The sequence below is a fragment of the Sander vitreus genome, chromosome 8 (genome assembly GCF_031162955.1).
Source record: "Sander vitreus isolate 19-12246 chromosome 8, sanVit1, whole genome shotgun sequence".
Lineage (NCBI taxonomy): Eukaryota > Metazoa > Chordata > Actinopteri > Perciformes > Percidae > Sander > Sander vitreus.
The window spans coordinates 17,679,581-17,701,389 of record NC_135862.1 but is presented as its reverse complement, the minus strand read 5'-3'; the positions used below and the strand labels follow the sequence as shown (position 1 = coordinate 17,701,389).

At 39.8% G+C, this 21,809-nt stretch overlaps 1 protein-coding gene across 2 annotated transcripts in view; it reads left to right on the top strand.

Moving 5' to 3' along the window:
* Positions 1 to 661: 661 nt before the first annotated feature.
* cd82b (CD82 molecule b) overlaps positions 662 to 21,809 on the top strand; it is a 24,831-nt gene continuing 3,683 nt past the window's right edge. The window contains exons 1-7 of one of the 2 annotated variants that reach the window (XM_078257253.1): positions 662 to 802; positions 7,702 to 7,774; positions 9,086 to 9,158; positions 15,733 to 15,857; positions 18,143 to 18,217; positions 20,065 to 20,163; positions 21,232 to 21,405. In XM_078257253.1, coding sequence (XP_078113379.1) covers positions 7,712 to 7,774; positions 9,086 to 9,158; positions 15,733 to 15,857; positions 18,143 to 18,217; positions 20,065 to 20,163; positions 21,232 to 21,405 — 609 coding nt within the window. In that variant the 5' untranslated portion in view covers positions 662 to 802; positions 7,702 to 7,711. Of the gene's footprint in view, positions 803 to 2,042; positions 2,068 to 7,701; positions 7,775 to 9,085; positions 9,159 to 15,732; positions 15,858 to 18,142; positions 18,218 to 20,064; positions 20,164 to 21,231; positions 21,406 to 21,809 lie in introns of those variants that run through there. The other variant, XM_078257255.1, reaches the window with a different exon arrangement.

Genomic DNA, 21,809 nt, shown 5'->3' with positions numbered 1-21,809 from the left:
TGTGGTCTAAAAAGCTTTATTTTCTCAAAATTACACTTCGGACAATCTCAACTAACCCAGACTGTCCTTATGTGATCATCAAATTAAAAGAAAAGTCCAAAGTATTGGCATCAAAATGTACTTAAAGTAACAAAAATAAAAAGTATTCATTATGCATAATTAATTAAGAATGGTGTAGCCCATATTACCGGTATATTATTGGATTATAATAATTATTTTTGCACGAATGTGTAACATTACATCATTATAATGTTTAAGCTGGTTATGGTGGGGCTAATTTCTACTACTTTATATACTTTATCTGCATGATAGGTTGTTTCCCTCTGGGGATCAATAAAGTTTAATATTAATCTATAATATTACATCCTAATTTATTGACTATAGTTTTGTATTAATTATCCACCATGCAGTAAAAAGGACATTATTCCTCTAATATGTAGTGGAGTAAAAGTATAGAGTAGCAGACTTGGTCACTGTCCACCACTGAGATAACTGTTAATTTCTAAAAGCTTGTTTGCAAATTAAGTACTCAGCATAAAAAAATGCACCTGTATGGCCTATCTGTGTAGATTTTTTGGCTTGGCAGGGTAGGAGAGGGTTAATAAAGTAACCACATCCGCCGCACGGTAGGGGTGTGAACACTTTCCCCCACACACGCACACACACACACACACACACACACACGGACATTCACAAGTCTTGTTTCTCACCAGATAACGTTAAACTTCAGTCACCCAGCTAGCAGGGCAGAAGACGGTCGACCCTCAGCCAACTGTTATCAACTTTTGGATAAGAAATCAAAGTAAGTTTTAGCCTTAATCATGCTTTAACCTTAACGTTACATTCAACTTATGTAGCTAGTAACGAAATTAATTTAACGTTACGCCAAAATCGTTGTTGTCAGTTCACTGTTAGCTGACATCTGCTTTAACGTTAGCTACATTTAGAATACTTTGTCTAGCTCTTGAAAACTTTAAAGTCGTTAATGACAAAATGTCGACTAAGCTAACATAAATGTTACGGCAGTTAACGTTAGCTCAGCAGAATCGTTATCGGCTGAAGAGAAGTCAGTTTACAGTTGACGCTAACGTTCTTCTTTAATGTTTGTTAAAGTCTAGCTACCGAACTGGTCGGTTTTGATAGTCCCTGAAAAAAATAGACGAAATGGCGTGCTTAATCTAGCTAGCTAATTTGTGAAGGTTTTACATTTGGTTAATGTTGGCGTTAAGTAATCCCCCGGGGTTAGCTAGTTAGTTAGAAAGAAGGACTTTATAACGTTATCATTTAGATTTAGAAATGCTGGCTGCGGTAGCATCCTGATTGCCACATCTCAACTTTTTGTGCATTGTATGTAGTTACTTGTCATCTGTTAACGTCGGTGTAACTCCTCAAATATGTTGTGTTGCATTTATATTGTGATTTACATTGAGTTAATTCTATGCTGTTGGTCTAAGTAAAAATCTAAGTAAACCGCAGACGTTAAAGCAGGTGTCAAGTGGTCCCAAAAATGAAGGATCTCCAGTATACGTTCGTTACCTTTTATGGGGAAATAGTAAAAAGTCAGTATTTTACTTAATAGAAGTATTAGCCCACTTAGGGACTGTACAGTGTGTCAGGATGACTCATCATCACAGGGTCCAGTGTCTCAACTTTGAAGTGTATTTCAGCCTTCCCATACTTTTTCCCCTAAGTGATTGAGCCATTTGATGAAGTGTATTATCAAAATATTACATGCTAAAACAGCATAAAAATAAGAATCAAACCCCCTTTTTGGGATGAGGTTTTATGCATGTTGCATTATTTAGCAAAAGCCCTGGTACAACTATCTTCTGTCACATTACTTCTCTGTCAGTGAGGGATCTAAGGGACGTGTGTGTGTGTGTGTGTGTGTGTGTGTGTGTGTGTGTGTGTGTGTGTGTGCGCGCGCGCGCGCGCAGGCTTGACAGGAAAAAGGTTGTGAGCTGTACTTCGGCCAAACTGAAGAGAAGGAATGAGTAGATGCCTAGCAACCACATGAGAGGCAACATCCATTTGCCAAAGTGCTCTTGCACCACTCTTGCATTAAGTGTGAGCTTGTTAGCAATATTGTGGTTTACAAGCAGAACTGAACTACTCATCAACTGTAGTGGAGCAAGCAAATTCTCAACTCTTAGTGTCTGTTGTTATGGTCATATTAGTTTTGGCCATCATCACCATTTAACTAGCCATGTATTTGCTAGTTGTGAGTCACATTTAAAAACTACGGTATATCACTGGATTTTAAAGTCTTTAACGGCTCATATACCCACATAATATATCTTGAAAAGCCACAGTAGAGCAGAGGTGAGTTGTTTAATTAATGTAGGACACAGCAGCCTCAGGCTATTAGAGAATGAAGCATGGTGCTGGTCCCATTACAGCTACAGCTACAAAATGGGCTTTAAGAGGTTAATAAAGTGGCATTTGCATCACTTTTAAAGCTGGTTGTGATGTAAACAGGTTTTTTTTTTGTTACCTTGTTATTGATAGCTGATGTTTTCATCCTATCACCAATGCCACATCCTCTTCTTTCTGTCTTATATCATAAATCAACTACTTAGGTGTTTGGTTTTAGCTGGTCAGACTACAGTAAAAAGCAATTTTAGGTCATTTTGCCCGTGGTAACTTGTAATAGGTGTCATGATTTCATATAGACTTAATGGTTTAAAGATGATTAGTAATTTTTTAGTAGATGTAGATTAAAACCATTTGTGCTCTGTTTAGTCACTGGATGGTGGGAAGTTACCTGGCACTGAAACCCTGTCTGTCCCATTGCTACTAAATGGGAAATCCCTCCATCCCACAGAATTTGTTAAGGCATATCAACTAATTAAGCAACTCAACTGATGAAACATTTTCTATAGACTAACCATTTTGCATTACCCAGATTAATGAAACCTTTACAGACGTAAACAATATTTTGATAATAAAAATTATCATTACTAGCAGGCCTACTTCTCACTCTCGCAAGCTGCAATATTCAAACACACACAACTGAACTTACACCAATAACTAGGGCTGGGCAATATATCAATATTAGCCTATACCAATATCGTGATACGAGACTAGATATTGTCTTAGGTTTTGGATATCTTAATATCGTAATATGGTAAGTGTTGTCTTTTCCTAGTTTTAAGGGCTGCATTATGGTAAATTGATGTAATTTTCTGAACTTACCAGACTGTTTTAGCTGTTCTAATATTTGCCTTTAACCACCATAATCATTATATCCACATTATTGATGCTTATTTATCTAAAATCTAATTGTGAAAATATTTTGATAAAGCACCAATTGTCAACCCTACAATATTGTCGCAAAATCGACAACTACGTACTGTATTTGGTCAATAATATCGTGATATCTGATATTCTCCATATCGCCCAGCCCCACCAATAACCGCTTCTAGAAATTTATGTGCTCAAGCTGTTTCCTTTCACTCAAACAAAAATGCTAATTTTTCAAATTAGTCTCCAAAATGCTAGTGATGGCGAGATGAAGCCTCATGAAGCATTGAAGCTTAAAAGCAAAGTGGTTCGCAACAAGGTTCATTTCTCGAGGCTTCATTTGCTCACAATACCACCTGTTGGTCAAAGAGATTAAAACAGGCAGATATATTACAGATGATCTGTGATACACTGTATCAGAGACAGTTTTTGACTGAATTTGAAAAGACTAAGAAATAACGAAGAAAAAAAATCAATTTCCACGTAATTCATTCATATCAATATAGTGTGTATTCTCTGGTGGTATAATTAACATAACTGTATAATAAACCGATTTTCTTGAGAGGAATGCAGCTATCAAACGTGTGTATATCAATAGGGTCATAATATAATAGCAGGAGGGGTTATTTTAGTAGCTATTCTTAAACTGGTACGTGGCAATGGTTTAACTGGGCAGAGGGCAGTGAATGTGCGTGTGTAGACAATGGATGTATAATAAAACCGTGTGGATTCGATACCACTTCAAAGACCAGTCACGTGGTACGGACGGGCAGCGAGGCTTCGGATGTCATCAATGACATCATTTGTCTAAATTGATACACGCCTCGATACGCGCTTCACGGAAAGCTCGACACACGCCTCGAACCCTCGGCACAGAACGTAACATCACTACAAAATGCCACTGAGAAAATGAGCAACATCCTGTTTCAACAACATTGTTGCAGATGTTTAAGCCGGATTCTGGTCAAGTATTAAAGGCTTTAGTACCAGGCAGGTTTGTGCCAGCATGATGGCCTCACAGATGTGTAAATGGGTCAAATATGAATATAATAGGAGGAGGTGGTAGATGGAGATTGGCAAATCGCCTTGCTTTTTGTGTAAGACAGGGCTCTAGTTGATCCATGCTGGGTCCATTACTGACACTGTCGATGCCATCTGCCACTAATGCTGCCATCATAATAATCTCTGTACTTTTTGTATAATAGACTCTAATTTCAATGTATTGCAACCAAAACAAACACTGTTTGATGGTCACAACTGACACCTGTCATGTGCCAAACCACATGGAGTAAATGGGTGCAACGATGGGGGGGGGGGGGTGGGGGGAATGGCTGTATGAGGTCACAGAGTTTCAAAAGTTCAGGTGACTCATTCGCAGCTTTCTTTGAAAGTTAATGTTTAGTTTTTGCACCATAAGCCTGAGTTTACTCTCGTCTTTTTCTGCCCTCCCATTTCAGATTTCAGCAGCGTTATGAATACTAGCTGTTATACAAGGTTGCGGTTTCTTGGAATTGCCGTTTTGCTCGGGTTTGAATTTCCATTGCACTTTCCAGTTCTTATTTTCAACTCGGAACAGATTTGTCATTCACTGAGTGCAGTGTGATTGGGTTTGTCTACTGTAGGTAGGTTCAACATAAAATAAATCTATAAAATGGCCCCACAGTTTACAGTATCTGCTCAATGTGTGAGCTTGTATGGAAGAAATTCTGCAAAGGTTTGAGAGTTTATTTATGGTTTGGTGTGGGTTTGCTGCTCACCTCAAAATGTTCAGTTGGCTGCTTCAGAATGAATTGGGCTGGTCCTGATTGATTGATTGATTGATTGATTGATTTGCGGCTTGAAAAATATAATGGCCTAAGTAGTATGTCACGATTCGACATTCGATACAATATCGATTTTTGATTCAAAAACGATTCTCCATTAAAAAAAAAAAAAAAAACGATTCACGATTATATATATATATCTTATACATCCCTTAGTACATTCAGGTGGATTTTTTATTTAGTTTATTTAGTATCTTTTATTGTCCATATTATTCATGTGGATTTGTTTGTTATTTGTTATTTTAACATCCTGTTATGATATGTCTGTAAGCTACTGGGACTTTGAATTTCGCCTTGGGGATCAATAAAGTATCTATCTATCTATATATCATGTGATTGCAGTAGACATACAATTTTTTAAATATGAATCGATTTTTGGAATTCTATGAATCGATGTTGAATCGGTAGAGCTTGAATCGCAATTCGAATACAAATCCATTTTTTTGCACACCCCTACTACGTAGCATTGAGACATTGTTTGGAATTGTTTTCAGATGGACGGGGCTCAGTCAACAAGCAGTGGTTGTCATAACTAAGCCGTTTTTAATCTGCACTGCTGCTCACCATCTAGACATAAAGACCAGCAATCTTCTTTAAGGATTATCTACTTTGCAGGGGTATCTGCTTTGGGCTTTGTACTGTGTTCCATTTTGGTCAACATGAATTGTGTTGGTATTTATGTTATCAAGTACATGTAATAGCCTAGTATCAGTGGTTACTTAGTAATAGCAATATTAACTTCAGCCGTCTTTTGACAGGCCTACTCTACAGATTGTACTTCCAGCCAATAATGTTGGATCGGAACGATATACAGTATTTATTTGCCCATGTTTGCATTTGGTTAGGCTACTCTGACATTTTTAGATGGGTGTTAAATACCATTTCATATTTAAATTAGGTAATTTCTTGTTGTCATGATGCATACGTTAAAAATATATGGCAGCTGTGGTATTTCTTCCCTTTTCACTTGTATGTACAGACCCACCACTAACCAATCGAAGGGAAGGAAAAGATTTAAAAAAAAAAATTGCAACAGTTATAAACTCTCTGTACAGCACATCCGTTTCATGCTCTGTATTGGAACTATGTTAAATTGCATCATCCTTATCAAATACAATTCAATTTAATAAAAGTCTAGCAGTCAGATGTGACTGAGAGATGTCCGCAAAGTAAATATGCTCCAAGGTAACTCAAAGGTAATTGAACTGGTAATACAACATGTTAGGCATAAAGTGATATTTTGCATCATGATACTTTTTGCTTACCCAGCTACTTGCTCTGCCATCATTTTCAGTGCCTGTGCTTGTCTTTAGTCAAATCTCTAAACAGGAAATCCACCATTACAAAAAAATACAAGATCAATCAAAAACAAAACCGTATTCTTTATATTTAGAAATAATACACAATAAACATCAGGTCATGGGTTTTTGCTTCCAAAATTAGTATACTTGTTTAAATAGAACTAAATACACACTAGGCCCAGGCATTGGGAAGAACCTACAGTTTTGATGTTACAGAGACAGGGAGAAGAGAACTGCTCGTCATCTGATACACGGGGAGTTGTCTCTATAGGATATTTTCAGATTCCTCGAATAACCACAATAGCTGGTTATATTTTGAGTGCTCCCAATGAAGGAAAAGGTCTGGTTGTGGCTGAACCATGTTGCCAGAGAGTTTCATAAAGTGTCCTAAATGTGCTGTATGTGTGCTGCTGGCCTGGCTTACAGGTGTTTCCTCAAAGGAAAATGTTACTCACAGAAAAGCCCCTGAATGCAGTGTACATGGTAAAAACACAGATGAGTGAGAGGTAAACTGATTGTAAAACAGATGCAGACATCAGTGTAAAATGCCAAAACTTAAAATACAGACAGCTACACTTCTGAGCCTGCTTTGAGGGTCTGATTCACAACATTATTGTGTTGTCGGTTATGTGATTGTGTGACATCAGACCTACTGAATATGGCTGAATGTGGTTTTATAGGCTTCTCTTGTTGTACATTTGGCTCGAAATAGTAAATGGAATTGACTGTAATGCTCTGTGTTTCTAACCAAGTTTGTTACTGCTTGTAAACACATTTGTAGATTGGTCTGGTTCCCTTCTGATTGGGATGACAATAGCATGTCTAACCACATGCTGTCATGGTCTCCAAACAGTCATCGTGACTTCACCACTCAGATTTTATGGTTTTCTCTCCAATCTTTCTCACCAGGGTGGTTCCTCTTGTTGGTAAAGAATTAAACTATATTCGTTTTAAAATTTGCTTTCAAAATCATACTATACTGTCACTCATAAAAACCAATATTTTCAGACAACAGGCCAATTGTTGTCTTGTACAACTAGAGCTAATCGGGCTGTTTAAGACTGGGGAAACGTGGCTGTTAAAAAATGAATTAAGCTGGATCTTGTTGCTTTGAAGATTAAAGCTTTTTAATCAGGACCCCAACTGTGCAGATATATGTTCCTATGTCCTTGTTTTGTGGCATGCAATGCTATCTCAAGGAGAGCTGTCTTTGTTGTGTTTTCTCCCATCTTGTGTCTGTCTTCTCTTTTTATCTCACAAACCCACACTAGACTGGGATATTACCCTCTGATGTTTAATTTAACCAATACATTCTGTTTATTTCTGTCTTCCAGAAGCCCAGCCATGGGGAAAGGATGCATTACAGTCACCAAGTACTTTCTATTCCTCTTCAACCTCCTCTTCTTTGTAAGTAATCACATTTCTTCATCACTGCTTGGTGGCAGTGCTGCAATCAAATGCATAGCATTTCACATGACTTCCACTTTGCCAGCTTTATTTACCTAAGATAGGTACATGCTTTGCTCCTTCAGCTGAATCACTCGTGACACATTGTGAGCCGTCTGATGCCTTTCAGCACTAGCTTTTATTTTAATAAGCGTCCTTATAGCACCAGAGATTACTAAAGATACATAGGGAAATGTCGCCCACCACAGCCAGGTCTAAACAACAGCAGATGGTTACTGTTTGTTCCCTCCTCTCTCACACCGGACACAACATAAAGTCCAGGGGTTGATAAAACCCCAGACTCTTAAAACTGACTCTGCGAGGATGTCCAGACCTTTCCAATGAGACTGCGGCTGTAAACCTGACACAGACCTTTTGATGTGAACACTCAACTGGTGTCTAATAGGAAGCGTGTGTGTGATTTGTCAGTGTTTGTCCAAGTGGACAGATTAGACTAGTGGAGGCTAGGGGAAGCCAGGAAGTGGTGGGCTAATGATGGCTGCCGGGAGCTCAACAGTAAATGAGCAGCTCTTAACCAGGGCTCTAATGACTGTTGTGGGCTTGGGGAGAAGCTGGTGAATCAACAGAGCCTCTCATCTAAGGATTGTGCCCCCATTACAGTGCCCCACAACTTCTAAACAAGGGCCGTCTTAACACAGAAGTTCTGAACTTCATTTCCTCATTACAAAGGTACATAAGGTAAAACTGATAATGTTCTGAGGCTTGCAGATGCCAGTGACAAAATGTTTCAGTCTAGAGGTGATGATTCTTGTCATTGTCTTGACACTTTTATCCTAACTTAACAACTGAGTGTGCTGTTCTGAATATGATATGGTTGAGTGTGACTTGTAGATTTGTGGCTGGCTGGCTGTTATTTGTGAGGAGAAACCAGAAGAGTGGGTCTCTTGATCCTCTCCACATCCTCTTTCTCTCTACTTTGCTATGAGAGAAAGGCTCGATGGTGTTTTAAGCCCCCAACGTCTCCTTCCAGGCAGCGCTGCGGCCGTTGACTTCAAGGCACCTAACCCTAACCCTAACCATAACCATAACCATTGCCTAATCCAAGTGCGATGCGTTGGGGGCTTAAAACACTGATAAACGAGAGAAAGAGACAAGGAGACAGGGAGAAGAGTTAGGATCTGATTAATTCCAGGTGTGCCAGACTGGGGTAGCATAAATAGCGCCCTCTGTTTAAGACACACCAGCACAGAGTCTGTGTTTAACTCTCACATGAGATTTGGTGGCTCATTCCTTTCTGTTTCCCCTCCACAGATCTTCGGAGCAGTGATCATGGGCTTTGGCCTGTGGGTCCTCTTTGATAACCAGAGCTTCATTGCTGTTCTACGTAAGTGTTGTAACACACACCCACAGTCCTGCTGCCACATCCTTTCGTGATAACACTTCAGCAAACATTCAGCACTTTTGACCCATGTCAGTTCAACTGGTCTGAACGCAGTAGAATTGGAAATAGAGACTGAAGAATGTGCTTGTCAAATCCTAAAACCCTTGGCCTACTCTGCAAAGCTTATATGGATTTTGGCCCATACTGTAGGACTAATTCACAAGGAACCACCAAGGGAGTTTCGTAGCAAACCAAAAGTATGACTTGCAGATTAAACTGTATGGCTTCCTCAGCCATTCAAAAGCTTCCCTGTGGACTTACACTGATAGACACACATCTGTGGAGATCCAGGGGAGTAGGTTAGTCAGGGGAGGTGACACGCTCACAATCAAGTTGTTTTATCTTATGTTAGTAAGTAGCAGCTTTATTTCCCCCAGTTTCCACAGAGTTGTACTTTGAACTTGACGGTTCTCTAAGCTCCCCAGATGGCAGAGGTGCACAGGTAGAATCTCCCACCTTCACAGATATTGTCACATATCTATTTGGGACAGTGAAAAAGAAACCAAGCCTTGGAATGGCATTCTCCTGAGAGACAAAGCTATCAGCTTTGTCATAGACAAAAATATGTTTAACTTAGGTTATCAACTGTGAAGACATTGGAGAAAGCATAATGAAACCCAGTTCCAGCTGAAAAGAATAAGGAACCACTGATGGAAACTCTTAGTTGCCATAAATCTTGGTATAAAGGCTTTCAGTGTATTCATCCCAGATGGAGCATTGCCGAGAGCAGCAGTGAGGTTTTCTCCCAGCATCAGTCTATACAGAAGAATTCTTTCAATTAATGGCAACTTCATAAGTATTGGAAGTCAAATACAGCGTTTCTTTTAATGAAACTGTCATACCCCTTTCCTATAGGAGATGGGCATATGACGTGGGTCGCAAAGCTACAGTAAGTCTGATGATGAGTGTTAACCCATTCAGATCAACCTCAAATGTGGTTATAGCATGTGCGCTGTGCCAGTCTAAAAGAACTATAAGATTTACTGCTCCTATACTGACAATATTTCAACAAGAGTGAATAACTTTTACGATTAGATTGAATAAAGCAGCAACTATTTTGATTATCCATTAATTGTTTAAGGTGTATCTTGCTGCTTTTCTCTGTCTTATGTCATTGTAAAGTAAATATCTTTTTGTTTTGGTCAGACAAAACAAATAATCTGAAGACAGTTACCTGTAGTTCTAGGGTATTATGGTTGACAATTTTCTGACATTTTATAGACATAACGATAAGCCGATTCAACAAGAAAACTGTTGGCAGATTAATCAATGGTGAAAATTATTTTTAAATTGCAGCCCCAGCTTCTGTTTGCAGTCCATAACTATGGGAGTTTTTATGATGAGAAAGGCCAATCTCTGAGGCCTGAGTAGAGCTGGAGAAATCTATATTTAGGCTGGAGGTCTGTGCTGCTTTGACTAATGAGTTGTGAAAAGGCTGAAGTTATGACGAAGACAACCAGAACTGACCTTGTGTCCTAAACTTGTCAGACTGAGTCTTGTCTTCCTCTAGCTCATATTTCAGCTCATGAGATCACTACTTGGGAAGAAATCAGTCCAAGGTTATTATTGAGCTGAGTTTGCTTATCTCCAGTTAGGCATCCAGAATATAAAGGCAGTACAGTATCCATCATCCCTGCCAGCCCCAGTCCTATTGTTATGATAATCCAGCGGTTCCTCCTGAGATAGCAGAGAGCCTGCTTCACTGATACCCTGAGGAAATCCCTTCCTATGTGGGGCTTGATGACCTCTCCTTCATGTATTTTTGTTCCATGTACCCTGGAGGGGTCAACTTCAACTCCTAACTGGGTCCCTGGATTTCTTACCCCACAAATCTCTTACCACTCTGTAGAGAGAAAAAACCCAAAGCTGCAGGCAACTCTGTTTATTGACTCTGTGTGTTCCCCTCAGAAGTTGTACCATTGCCTGACTATAAACAGGATATCTGTGTTTTCAGTTTCCATTCTTTATGAGTTATATTAATAGAGGTTTCTGCAGCTGTCCCAATGACTTCAGGGAGGGGAACTTTGGCAATATTTTGGTTTCAGGACCCAGATTTCTCAGTTAAAAGGGCATCCTTTCCTCAGTGTTAACCCTTCTATATCAAAACATTGCCGTTAACAGTTTACCTCAGTGACATGATGCCTTGAGTTTATCTTGCTGGCACTTGCCAAAACACAGCTTGCCTTATGTTTAAACAAAAGTCAGCCTTGGAAAGGAGGTCTGTGAGCCAGATAGTGCGCCAAAGCAGTTTGGAAATATGCTGCAGATTAATTTCGAAACTTTCCAAAGTCGTGAACAAAGAAAAGAGAACTTGGTTGGGAAATAATTTTTCTTTGGGCCACTTAAACGCAAGAAATTCAGCACAAAGCTGATCTACTTATGGTATGTTTGCATTTTAAATCTGTACATAATGTCAACCATGACTTTTCTTCAGCTCTATACAAGCTGGATGTGTGGCTCAGGTCATGTTTACAGAAGGACCTGCAACACTAAAAAGTCCCCCCTCCTCCCTCAGCAGCTTTCTTGAAGGGCACCATAATTTGTGCCTTTTCACGTGGAAAGTTCCATTGAAACTACCCGAGGAACTATTTTAGAATATCTAGTGGAAACCTACATGGAAACGTGCCATAGTACACGACCGAACAGCACAGTAACCAGGCCAACACATGCTGACTTCAGAAAAAAAGTGTACTGTATGGGAGATTAGTGTATGGGAAATTACCACAGAACACAGATGTTAGCTGCACAGCAGGAAGGTTGTGAAGTACAGTATCTGTTGCTCTGCAACTTTGATACACCTGGCAGAGGGTCTGTTTAAAAAGACTTAGCCTAGAAATAGCAACTAAGATTTAAAAGTTGGCCCATCATTGTTAGATACTGGTTCTACTTGATGTTAGAGTTAAAGGTAATCCAAAGTAGACTGCTTCAATTAAATCTTTAGAAGTGGTTACAGTGGAGAATCATTTTGAGGTTACATTAGTGTTGCATGACGTTTCTTCTAACTCCAGGGTGTATGTTTTTACTAGAACAAGTGTTCATTTAATCACTGTGCTACAGGGAAACTACACACAGACATCTTTCTCAATTATAGTTCCCACTTTTGATAATTATAGAAAACTGGCTTATGATCTACATTAAAAAATATTGTTATGGTCCACTTACTAAATCTCTGTTATGTTGATTTAATTTGCCATAAGTACAGTGAAAAAGTTCTGCTCCACATTGAGACTAATAACTGTAAAGGGAATCATACTGTAGTATCTCGCAGAAAAAAAAACGATGACAATGTATCATGCAGTCCCAGTTCAGTGCTAAATCTCTCGCGTCACTCCTTCCTCTATTCCAGGCATGTCCAAAGTTGGGCCCGGGGACCTCCCGCAGCCTCGGTTTGTGAAAGACAAAATGTTTAAAATAAACATGAGGTTAATATATTTATTAACTTCATTGAAGTTTAACATATTCCATACAGTTTGTTCTGTTATCTGACTACAGATGTAAAAGTAAGGCAGAATAGTTTTTTAGATTTGTTCACACCTGAGTGGGATAGATTTGGTTACATTGCCATTTTAAAAACAACGAACATAAAAGCTTTTACGTTTCAGTGCATTTGTACGTAACTTTAATTCTTTAAGAAAGTCAGAAGGGACCATTTGCCCCCGGGCATCTTCACATTATTAAATCAGGCAGTCTTTAAAAAAAGTTTGGACACCCCTGCTCTATTCCATCTCTGCTCTAGATAACAAGCTGTTTTGCCTCTAACTAGATACTCAGCAATCTTTTGCATCCTTTAGTTTAGCAACACTCATTTTCAATGTATTTCGATGGTCACTGAGGCTTCTGCTTAAACCATTTCAGCTAATTCCTGTTTTTAAGGAACCTGTAGTACATCTTTCTGTAGATGTGTGTGTGTGTGTGTGTGTGTGTGTGTGAGAGAGAGAGAGAAATTACATGCTTCAACAGAATGCTGGATATAAAACATACAGTATGCTTGTCTGCCTCCCTTTAAATGCTACCCTGTAGCCACATAAACACTGCATATGTTGCATATAGCTTTCAATTATTCTCGACATTATCTACAACATGTGTTGCTCTGGTAACCCATGTAGCGTCAGCGATGTACATGCATGTAATGACGTCTTTGTGCCAGCGTGTGTATTTTGTATCTGTATCGTAAATTTTATATTTATTTAAAGTAACTAAGTGTCTCCGTGCACTACACCATCTATGTACAAAATATTCAATTCAATTCAATTTTATTTATAGTGTCAAATCATAACAGGAATTATCTCAGGACACTTTACAGATAGAGTAGGTCTAGACCACTCTATAATTTACAAGGACCCAACAATTCCAGTGATTCCCCCAAGAGCATGAATGCGTAAGTGCGACAGTGGCAAGGAAAAACTCCCTTTTAGAGAGAAACCTCGGACAGACCCAGGCTCTTGGTAGGCGGTGTCTGACGGTGCCGGTTGGGGGTATGATGAACAATGGCAATAATAGTCACAATAAAGATATTGTAATAGTTATAATAGTTCATGGTGTCGTAGAGCATAACAGGGCGTGGCAGGGTGTTGGCCGGACATAGCAAGTCGAAGACGGGCATTGCAGTGCGTAGCAGGGTGTAATAGGGCACAGCAGGGCGTAGGGCATGACCACGGCGACAGCTGCCACCATGATGTAGGTGCCATCATGATCCACGATGATGATGCTTGGCGGGAAAAAAAAACATAAGGACTCCGGGGAATAAGCTCCCCGGAGCTATGTTAGTAACAAGCATTTCTGGGACATGAATACACACAGATGGAAAGAGAGAGGAGAGAGAAGCTTAGTGTACCCCGGTAGTCTAGAACTATAACCGCATAACTAAGAGCTACAGAGAAGGGGAGATAGGGAGGCTGTATTCCGTGATTGTGGCTACACACCTTCCCCCGCCGGTCTAGGCTAACGCTGTGAGTCATTACTCCCTAAGTATTTGTAAGCTTTCTATGGGGAGAAGCAGAGATAGGATGGGGGTGCGCCATGAGTGTGGCTACACACCCACCCCCTGTTGATTGATCAGGCTAATCACTTCAACTCTTGATTACATATAGAATGGGCTGTCCTAAGTGGTTAAGGTGTATATATATAACTGTGATGCCCCTGTTTTAATTCCAGCTGTCTCTATACTATCAACTTTAAATTAAAGGCAAAAATGTCAAAAGTACTTAATACTTCAGAAAATATGTATAGACTTGGATATAAACTATAATAAATTCTTATACGGGAATGAGCTGTTATAAGCAACAAATAATTACGTTCATGGGAGAACCTATACATTCAGTTGTATGAAAAATGAAAAGGTTCTCAGTCTTGATTTAAAAATCTCATTTGTGTTTACGTCTGTAGTCGAGTGTAGTGTTTTATTCCAAAGAATTGTTGCATGGTAGGAAAATGCACAATGCATTTATCTTTGGAATATACTGAGTGTACATGATGGAGTATAAAGACTAAGGATGTCTGCAAAGTAAGGTGGTGCTAAATCATGATAAAATTATTATCTGAATTGGATGTCTGTGTGGACAAATGTTGGCTCAGTGTATGTACAGTCATTAGGTTATACCCAGTAGAGTTGTACTTGGAAATACAACTTGTTTTTACAGTCCGTGGCATAATTAATATCCATTGTGCATCTGCCACAATGTATACTGTATATGATGATTGCTGCATGAAGCATCAGCAGCTAATGTGATAAGGGAAGCCAAGAAGCAACATTGCATTATATTCATTGTGTCTTTCAGCTTCTTCACCACATGGATGGGAGTGAGCCATCTGATAGCTCTGGCTGGTTTGCTTGGCCCAGAAATCTTTCGGAGTTGGAGTCATTGCACAGAGCTCAGATTCTGGCTTCATCTGCAGACCGAACTCTGTCTCTCTGGAGCTCCTCCAGCCCAGATAGCACACAGCCACATAATGGCTCCAGTTTATCTCCTCTCCAACCTTCCAATCTTCCATTGCAGTCCCTGCCCCCTTCTCCTGTAGCTCTCCTGTTCTACATACCAAAGAGGGAAATCAATTAATCTCGCCACACATTGGCCAACTCTCTTTGGTTGCCTATTAAAATAAATCTTTTGTGGGAGAAAAGCACCAGAATGCTCTGAATTCAGAGATGTAGGTTTGCACTGTGAATATGTTTTGGCTTGCTGTAACCATGTGTGTCAAAATGGTTTTGCATGTGAATGAGGCCTTCCTCTGAGCTGCATTTGTTTGCACACTGTGGTTAAGGAAGAACAAGAGCAGAGATCAAGGCCCTGCTGCTGTTATCATGAAAAATCATCTGTCAGTGCATTTTTTGTTCTAACTGGTGTTTTTTGTTTAAAAAAAGGTGCTGAGTTTAACTAAAAAACTGACATAAAATACAAACTGTTGCTATAAATCTATTGTAACAGGTATTTAGTTTGCAGCACCCATATAGGTTTCAGTGGTTCTTTGTAAGTTTAACTCTTGTGTGTAACTGTCTGTTTACATCTGTTTTCTCCAGAGGAATCATCAGACACAGTGAAAGTGGCTGCCTACATCCTCATCGGAGTGGGTTCCTTGTCAATGGCCATGGGCTTCTTCGGCTGCATAGGAGCCATCTACGAAATTCGTTGTCTGCTGGGTCTGGTGAGGAATGACATTCACTTAAAGCTCCAATTCTAACATGCTACAGCTTGGTCTCATTTTATAAGAGGCAGACTTAGGGTTAACATCCCCAAGATCAGGCAGTTTAAATGTGAAACTTAAGATGTGTAAGATCTAACATCTGACCGCAGTCATCAGTCACCACACAGGAAACTAAATGTTATGTTGTATGACAGAGAAATCAATAGGTTTTAATCCTCAATTGAAGAATTCTGAGTAGAGGGGCGCCCGGGTGATCTAGGAGTTTAACATGCTGACCGTGAATCCAACGTCCCCCATTAGAGTCTGGCCGGGGACCTTGGTTTCAGAGGAAAGCTCAACTGTTCTGTTGTTTGGTCTGCGTGTTTCAGAAACTTTACTCGGTCTCTCTCTCTCTCTCTCTCTCTCTCTCTCTCGCTCTATCTATCTCTCTCGATATCTCTCTCTCTCTCTCTCTCTCTCTCTCTATCTATCTATCTCTCTCGCTCTCTCATTTCCTGTCATCTCTCTAATGTTAAGTCAAAATAATACTTGAAGAAAAAAAATGCAGCAGCAGTGTTTAGCCCTCTAATTAACGTATTAATGTTTTTTGTATCTACAGGGCCTACCAACTAAATATTATTGTGTATATATATTGTATTGTAGTTACTGTACACTTTTTTACATGATACATTCACTTAAATGCACCTGTTTGAGATCTCAAGCTTGGCTAAGAACACATGAAAGATTCCTGCTGACACTAAAGCCCTTTTGCATTTGTGCTTATGTGTGAGCTGGGGCCTTGCAGCATGTGTGGATTTACAGAGAGGGGGGGTGACAGGGATAAAGCCAGTGAGATGTAAGGGGTACAACAAGAGTGGGGATGGGTGCATGACCTCGACAGCGTTAAACCTGCTAGGGGTTAACTGAAGAACTGCTGTGACCTAATTCTCCCAGTGACACTGACCAGCTGGCACAGGACACCCCCATCTTACATACACACACACACACACACACACACACACACACACACACACACACACACACCACCTTTACACTTAAGAGGGACATACATGAGGCTGTCGAAAGATGTTATATGACTTACAATATTCTTGCAGAAGGCTTTTTAAGATTAGAGACTCTGAACACAGATTAACAACAATTTAAAATGAAAGGTAGAAATGTCTGCCCAAAAGTTTTTCTATTCTGCATTTTTTATTATATAATGTAGAATTTTTTTTGGCCTCATGGGCAGGAAACAAATTGTAAACACAACATTGACATATCATCATATTTTAAGTTGATATGGCACTATAGCAAACCATTGCTTATTTACACATCCAGAAGACATGGAGAAACGTTATCATTAATTTGGAGTTAATGTCCCCTTGATACTGTTTTTTACGATCGCTGTGAGACTTTTTTCAATACTTTTAACAACTTTCCTAAACTCTTAACACAGTTAGCACAACATCTGTCTGTGTAGGCTATACAATTAACACATTTCTTGTTGCTTTGACACAAAATGCATACAGTTAACACAAATATAAAATGCTTGAACTTCTTTTACACACACGCTCCACCAAGACCAAAACAATGGATTTTTATTGCCAAATTTACAAATGCTTTCACTCTGTATGTCAGAACAGATAACATCATGTTCTAAACCTAACTTATAAGCTAAAGTCAAAGTGAACAGCTGCTCATATTGTAAATTGAAACACAAATATATCCCCTGGATTTTATACAGAAACAGCTGATTGAAGTTATGCAAATAGATCAATCACAGCTGATTCCCTTCTAGGAAACACACTCAGGTGCTGAGGTTCTTTCAATCGCATGACCATATGGTAGTACAGTAAAAGAGGACCTATTTGAACAATATACTGTAGATGAACACAGAAAATAAGAAAAATGCCTTCACGAGGGAGAGGAAGAGGAGTACCAGGACAATTTTGTCTCTGTCTCCTTTTTTTCATAAACCGTACATTTTATAAAGCTACTCTGAGATGGGTCATTCATTTTTTATATTAAATTTCTGCAGCAAAAGAAACTAAATGGTGGCCGGGTTGGGTCAGTGGGTAGAGCAGGCACACATATACTTGGAGGTTTATGCCTCAACGCAGAGGTCCAGGGTTCAAATCTGTCCTGTGACAATTTCCTGCATGTCTTCCCCCTCTCTCTCTCTCTCCCCTTTCTCAACTAGCTGTAATTTTCCATAATTTGTACTAGGAGAATATTGATTTCCTGCATTCTTGTCAGCATTTTAAAAGTTTTGAATATAAATGTTATACTGACATTTTCCACAGTACTTCACCTGCCTCCTGCTCATCCTCATCGCCCAGGTCACTGCTGGAGTTCTCATCTACTTCCAAAGAGATCGGGTAAGACACTAGCTCCTGTGTCCTTTATTATTCTACTTTTCTCCCTTCCATTTTCTCAATTTCACTTCTGTATAATTTGTCCTCCTGTCTTTACAGTATTTTAGTCTTTTCCCCCATGTTACTCTCTTCCCTAATGTATTCTTCTTTTGCCCTTTAACCCCTAATTCTCATGCCCTCTCCCTCCCACTACCCTTCTGTCTGCCACTGGTACAACTGGGGCCTACTGGGTATTTGTGCTTTCCCCCTTCACAGCTGTGACTGGCATCATTTCGATCTTAGGTCAACCTGATAGGAAGCCCCCTGCATCCTGGGATGAAACACAGTTTTATATCCCAACGAATGGAAAGTGACATTGTGTCGGTTTGTGACTGATGCTGGTAGAAAGTGAGATGAAGCAGGTGGATTGTACGAGATGTGTGACAACTGTAAAGGAAGTAGTAAGCAGGCTCTCGCACTGAATGTTTCCATTGTTGTCTTTCTTGGTTCCCCCCCTGGGTTTTTAAAAAAATGTTGTGTTAGAGGCAGAAGGTGAACTAATTCATGGTGAATGAGTGTTGCTAAAGTTGCTGTCATATGCGGACATATTAAATTGGTCTGTTAAACACTGCCTCATCTAAAATAGTAATAATTACCCCATGGACAGAAACCACTTTCTACTAAAGTCTTTGATGAAACAGTACCCCCTACAGGCGACATCACCAACTCACCAGAGGTGATTGAATATGTTTCAGTCATTGCTCTGAGTTGAGTTGAGCCTTTAATAGATAGTTAAATAAGCCCAGGGGGGAAACCCAGGAAAGTGCAACTTAGAAAACAAGTCAGACAAGTCACAACAAACCAAATATCGTCTCAAAAATTGAGTATTTTAAATATGTCATGTAAGCTTAAGCACAAAACAACAATACACCTGGATGTCAAAAATATATTCAATATAACAAGATACATCCTAATATCACATGTCCTTTGTGAGTTTTACATCTGCAGAGCATTAGGGCATCTCTTACCGGTCGCTCAACACAGTTTTTTAAGTTACACCATGGATGAGGGTAACCATCACGCAGAATCAAATCAATAATAGCACCAGCCCAAATAATACAGCCAGTGTGTTTTCAATGTGCGTGTGAAGGGAGTGTCGTGTTTAAACACACCAACATCTCGGACCGATTTCATACTCTGATCTTGGTCGTTCCCTCCCTGGACATAAAAAGCCTTTCCTTTGATAAACCTCACACCTGTAGGACTCAGGATAGGCGGAGGCCTTTCAGCTGTTTGCCCTCCAGCATGTATGTGTGCGCACATATGTGTTTGTGTGTATCTCTGGGAGCATGTGTGTGTCTGCAGCCGTTAGACGTGCTCCCTGTGTTTAAGGCTTACCACAGGGCAGGGTGGTGCCATTTCCCAGAATAGGGAGAGGCTCTCGCTCATCACCCGTAGAGCTCTGAAGATACATTGCTGCCACCGCTCTGTGGTCTTACACACATAAACACAGAGTCGTGCTCCTACTAAGCTGTATTTGTGCAATGTTTCAGCCCAGCATGAGACTTGACAGGGTAATACCACCCGAGGTGTTGCCCTAAGAAACATTATGTTCAGATGTTACCAGTACATTTCAGAAAAAGATTTAGCGTGGGTGTGTTTGTTTTCTTCTTTTTAGCACTGTCTCTCTATCCTGCACCAAAGACGGATTTCTATGTGGACAATCTATTGACTCTTCTTTATGGCTTTCCTACAAACACATACTGTTCATGTTCAGCTATCTATAGTATTTGCATCGACTAAAAACAAGCGATCAGTATTGGTGTGACGCATAAAACCTCCTTGATAATGTATTCTCATCTCATCTCCAGTTGAAATATGAGATGTCCAACATCATAAAAGGCATGCTAATCAACTACACTGGTCAGAACAGCACCACAGAGCACACCTGGGACTACGTTCAGAGGACGGTGAGTTCAACCTGGCTTGTACAAAACACACCCAAAGATCTAATGTAAAATGAATAAACTAAATCATCAAACAAATCAGTTGTAATATAATGTCAGTTTACGTTAATGGTAACATTAATACCCCATTAGTTTGAAAAACAGCCCATGACACCCGGCCAGTATTGTCATACCACTATATGCTACACAGATGAACATGAACAGCAGCAGGTTGGATTCACAGATGCTACTCTAAATGACTCTTACAGTAACACAAGTGCATATATAATTATAAAATGGGTGTTTCCAATGTGAATTGAACTCTTAACTCTTCAGTACTAGTCTCAAGTTATTTTCAATGTAATGCTGTTACAAATTGTCAGCAGAATGGGAAGAACAGGAATAGGCCTACTTCCCATTACACCGGAATATGTGCGCATGGTTAACCACACTGCTAGCCTTGTAGTCACATCATTTTAAAAGCCTAAATTAGCTACTTTTGCAACATATTTGGATATTGGATTTTATTTATATGTAACTGCCAGTGGCACAAGTTTTGTTGTCATTTCTGTAGTTTTGGTTGGGGATATCGTAGCTGTCAGAAGTATCCCAAATCTCTACACTTTATCTGACTTGGTTGCTCGTAATTACGGTCTAGCGCCATAATATACAGGGCCAAGCTATTTGCATTATCAGACACTTTAAGGGTAAGTGAGAAACTATGTTTTGTTTATTTTTTGTACTTTGGATGAAATGATTAATTACTAAGCAAGCTGAAGTCAGATTGTTCAATGCTCTGAAGATGTTTATGCAGTTTCTTCACTCTCTTCTTCGTCCTCTCTCTCTTTCTTTTTCCTGCCAAGCCTCTTTTCCCCTGATCTTTCTGAATACTGCAGCCAAGAACAGATTGGTCTCAACACCACAATAGAAATGATCATTCACTGAGCCGACGCATTTGCTAGTTTTGCCTTTTATTTATTTTTCCATTAATTTGTCTGTCCTCCTGTGTCCTTTTTTGTACATTTTCAGCCTATCCTCTTGCTTTCTCTCCTAATCATTTCACTCACATCTCCCTTTCTGTCATGTCACCAGATGCAGTGCTGTGGATGGACGGGTCCAGGCAACTGGTCTGAGAACATTTTGATCAAGAACAGCTCTCAGAACCTCTACTCCTGTTCCTGTCGCAATGACACCCTGCCTGGCACGGACATCAAGGACGTAGGCCTGTGTGTGCACCTATCCACAGAACTACCCATCTATAGAACGGTACATAACCCTTAAATCTGCAATGCTGTTTCTGCACTATGGTTAAAAAATCATTTTGAAATTGTGAATTTACTGATGAAGCCAACAGCTGTTTATCCAATGTTCCCATCTCAGTTCAGTATCAAGGCCGGCACAGCAAACATAACTCAAACAGTATATCAATCCATTTTTGTTATAGAGTAACATAACTCTTGCGATTGGTTGTAAAGTCCTTTCAACTTTCCCTTTTTGGTTCATCATTTTTGTGGTCACGCACTCACTCAGCCACCGTATGAAACTGCTGTGCAGAGCAGTTGCAACTCTGGCTGCAGTCTGCTTTTGATTGTGCTGAGCCAACTATGACGGGACTTTCTCCGTCAATGCAGGTTTTTACTCTGTTGCCAGCGTTTCAATTTTGGTTGATG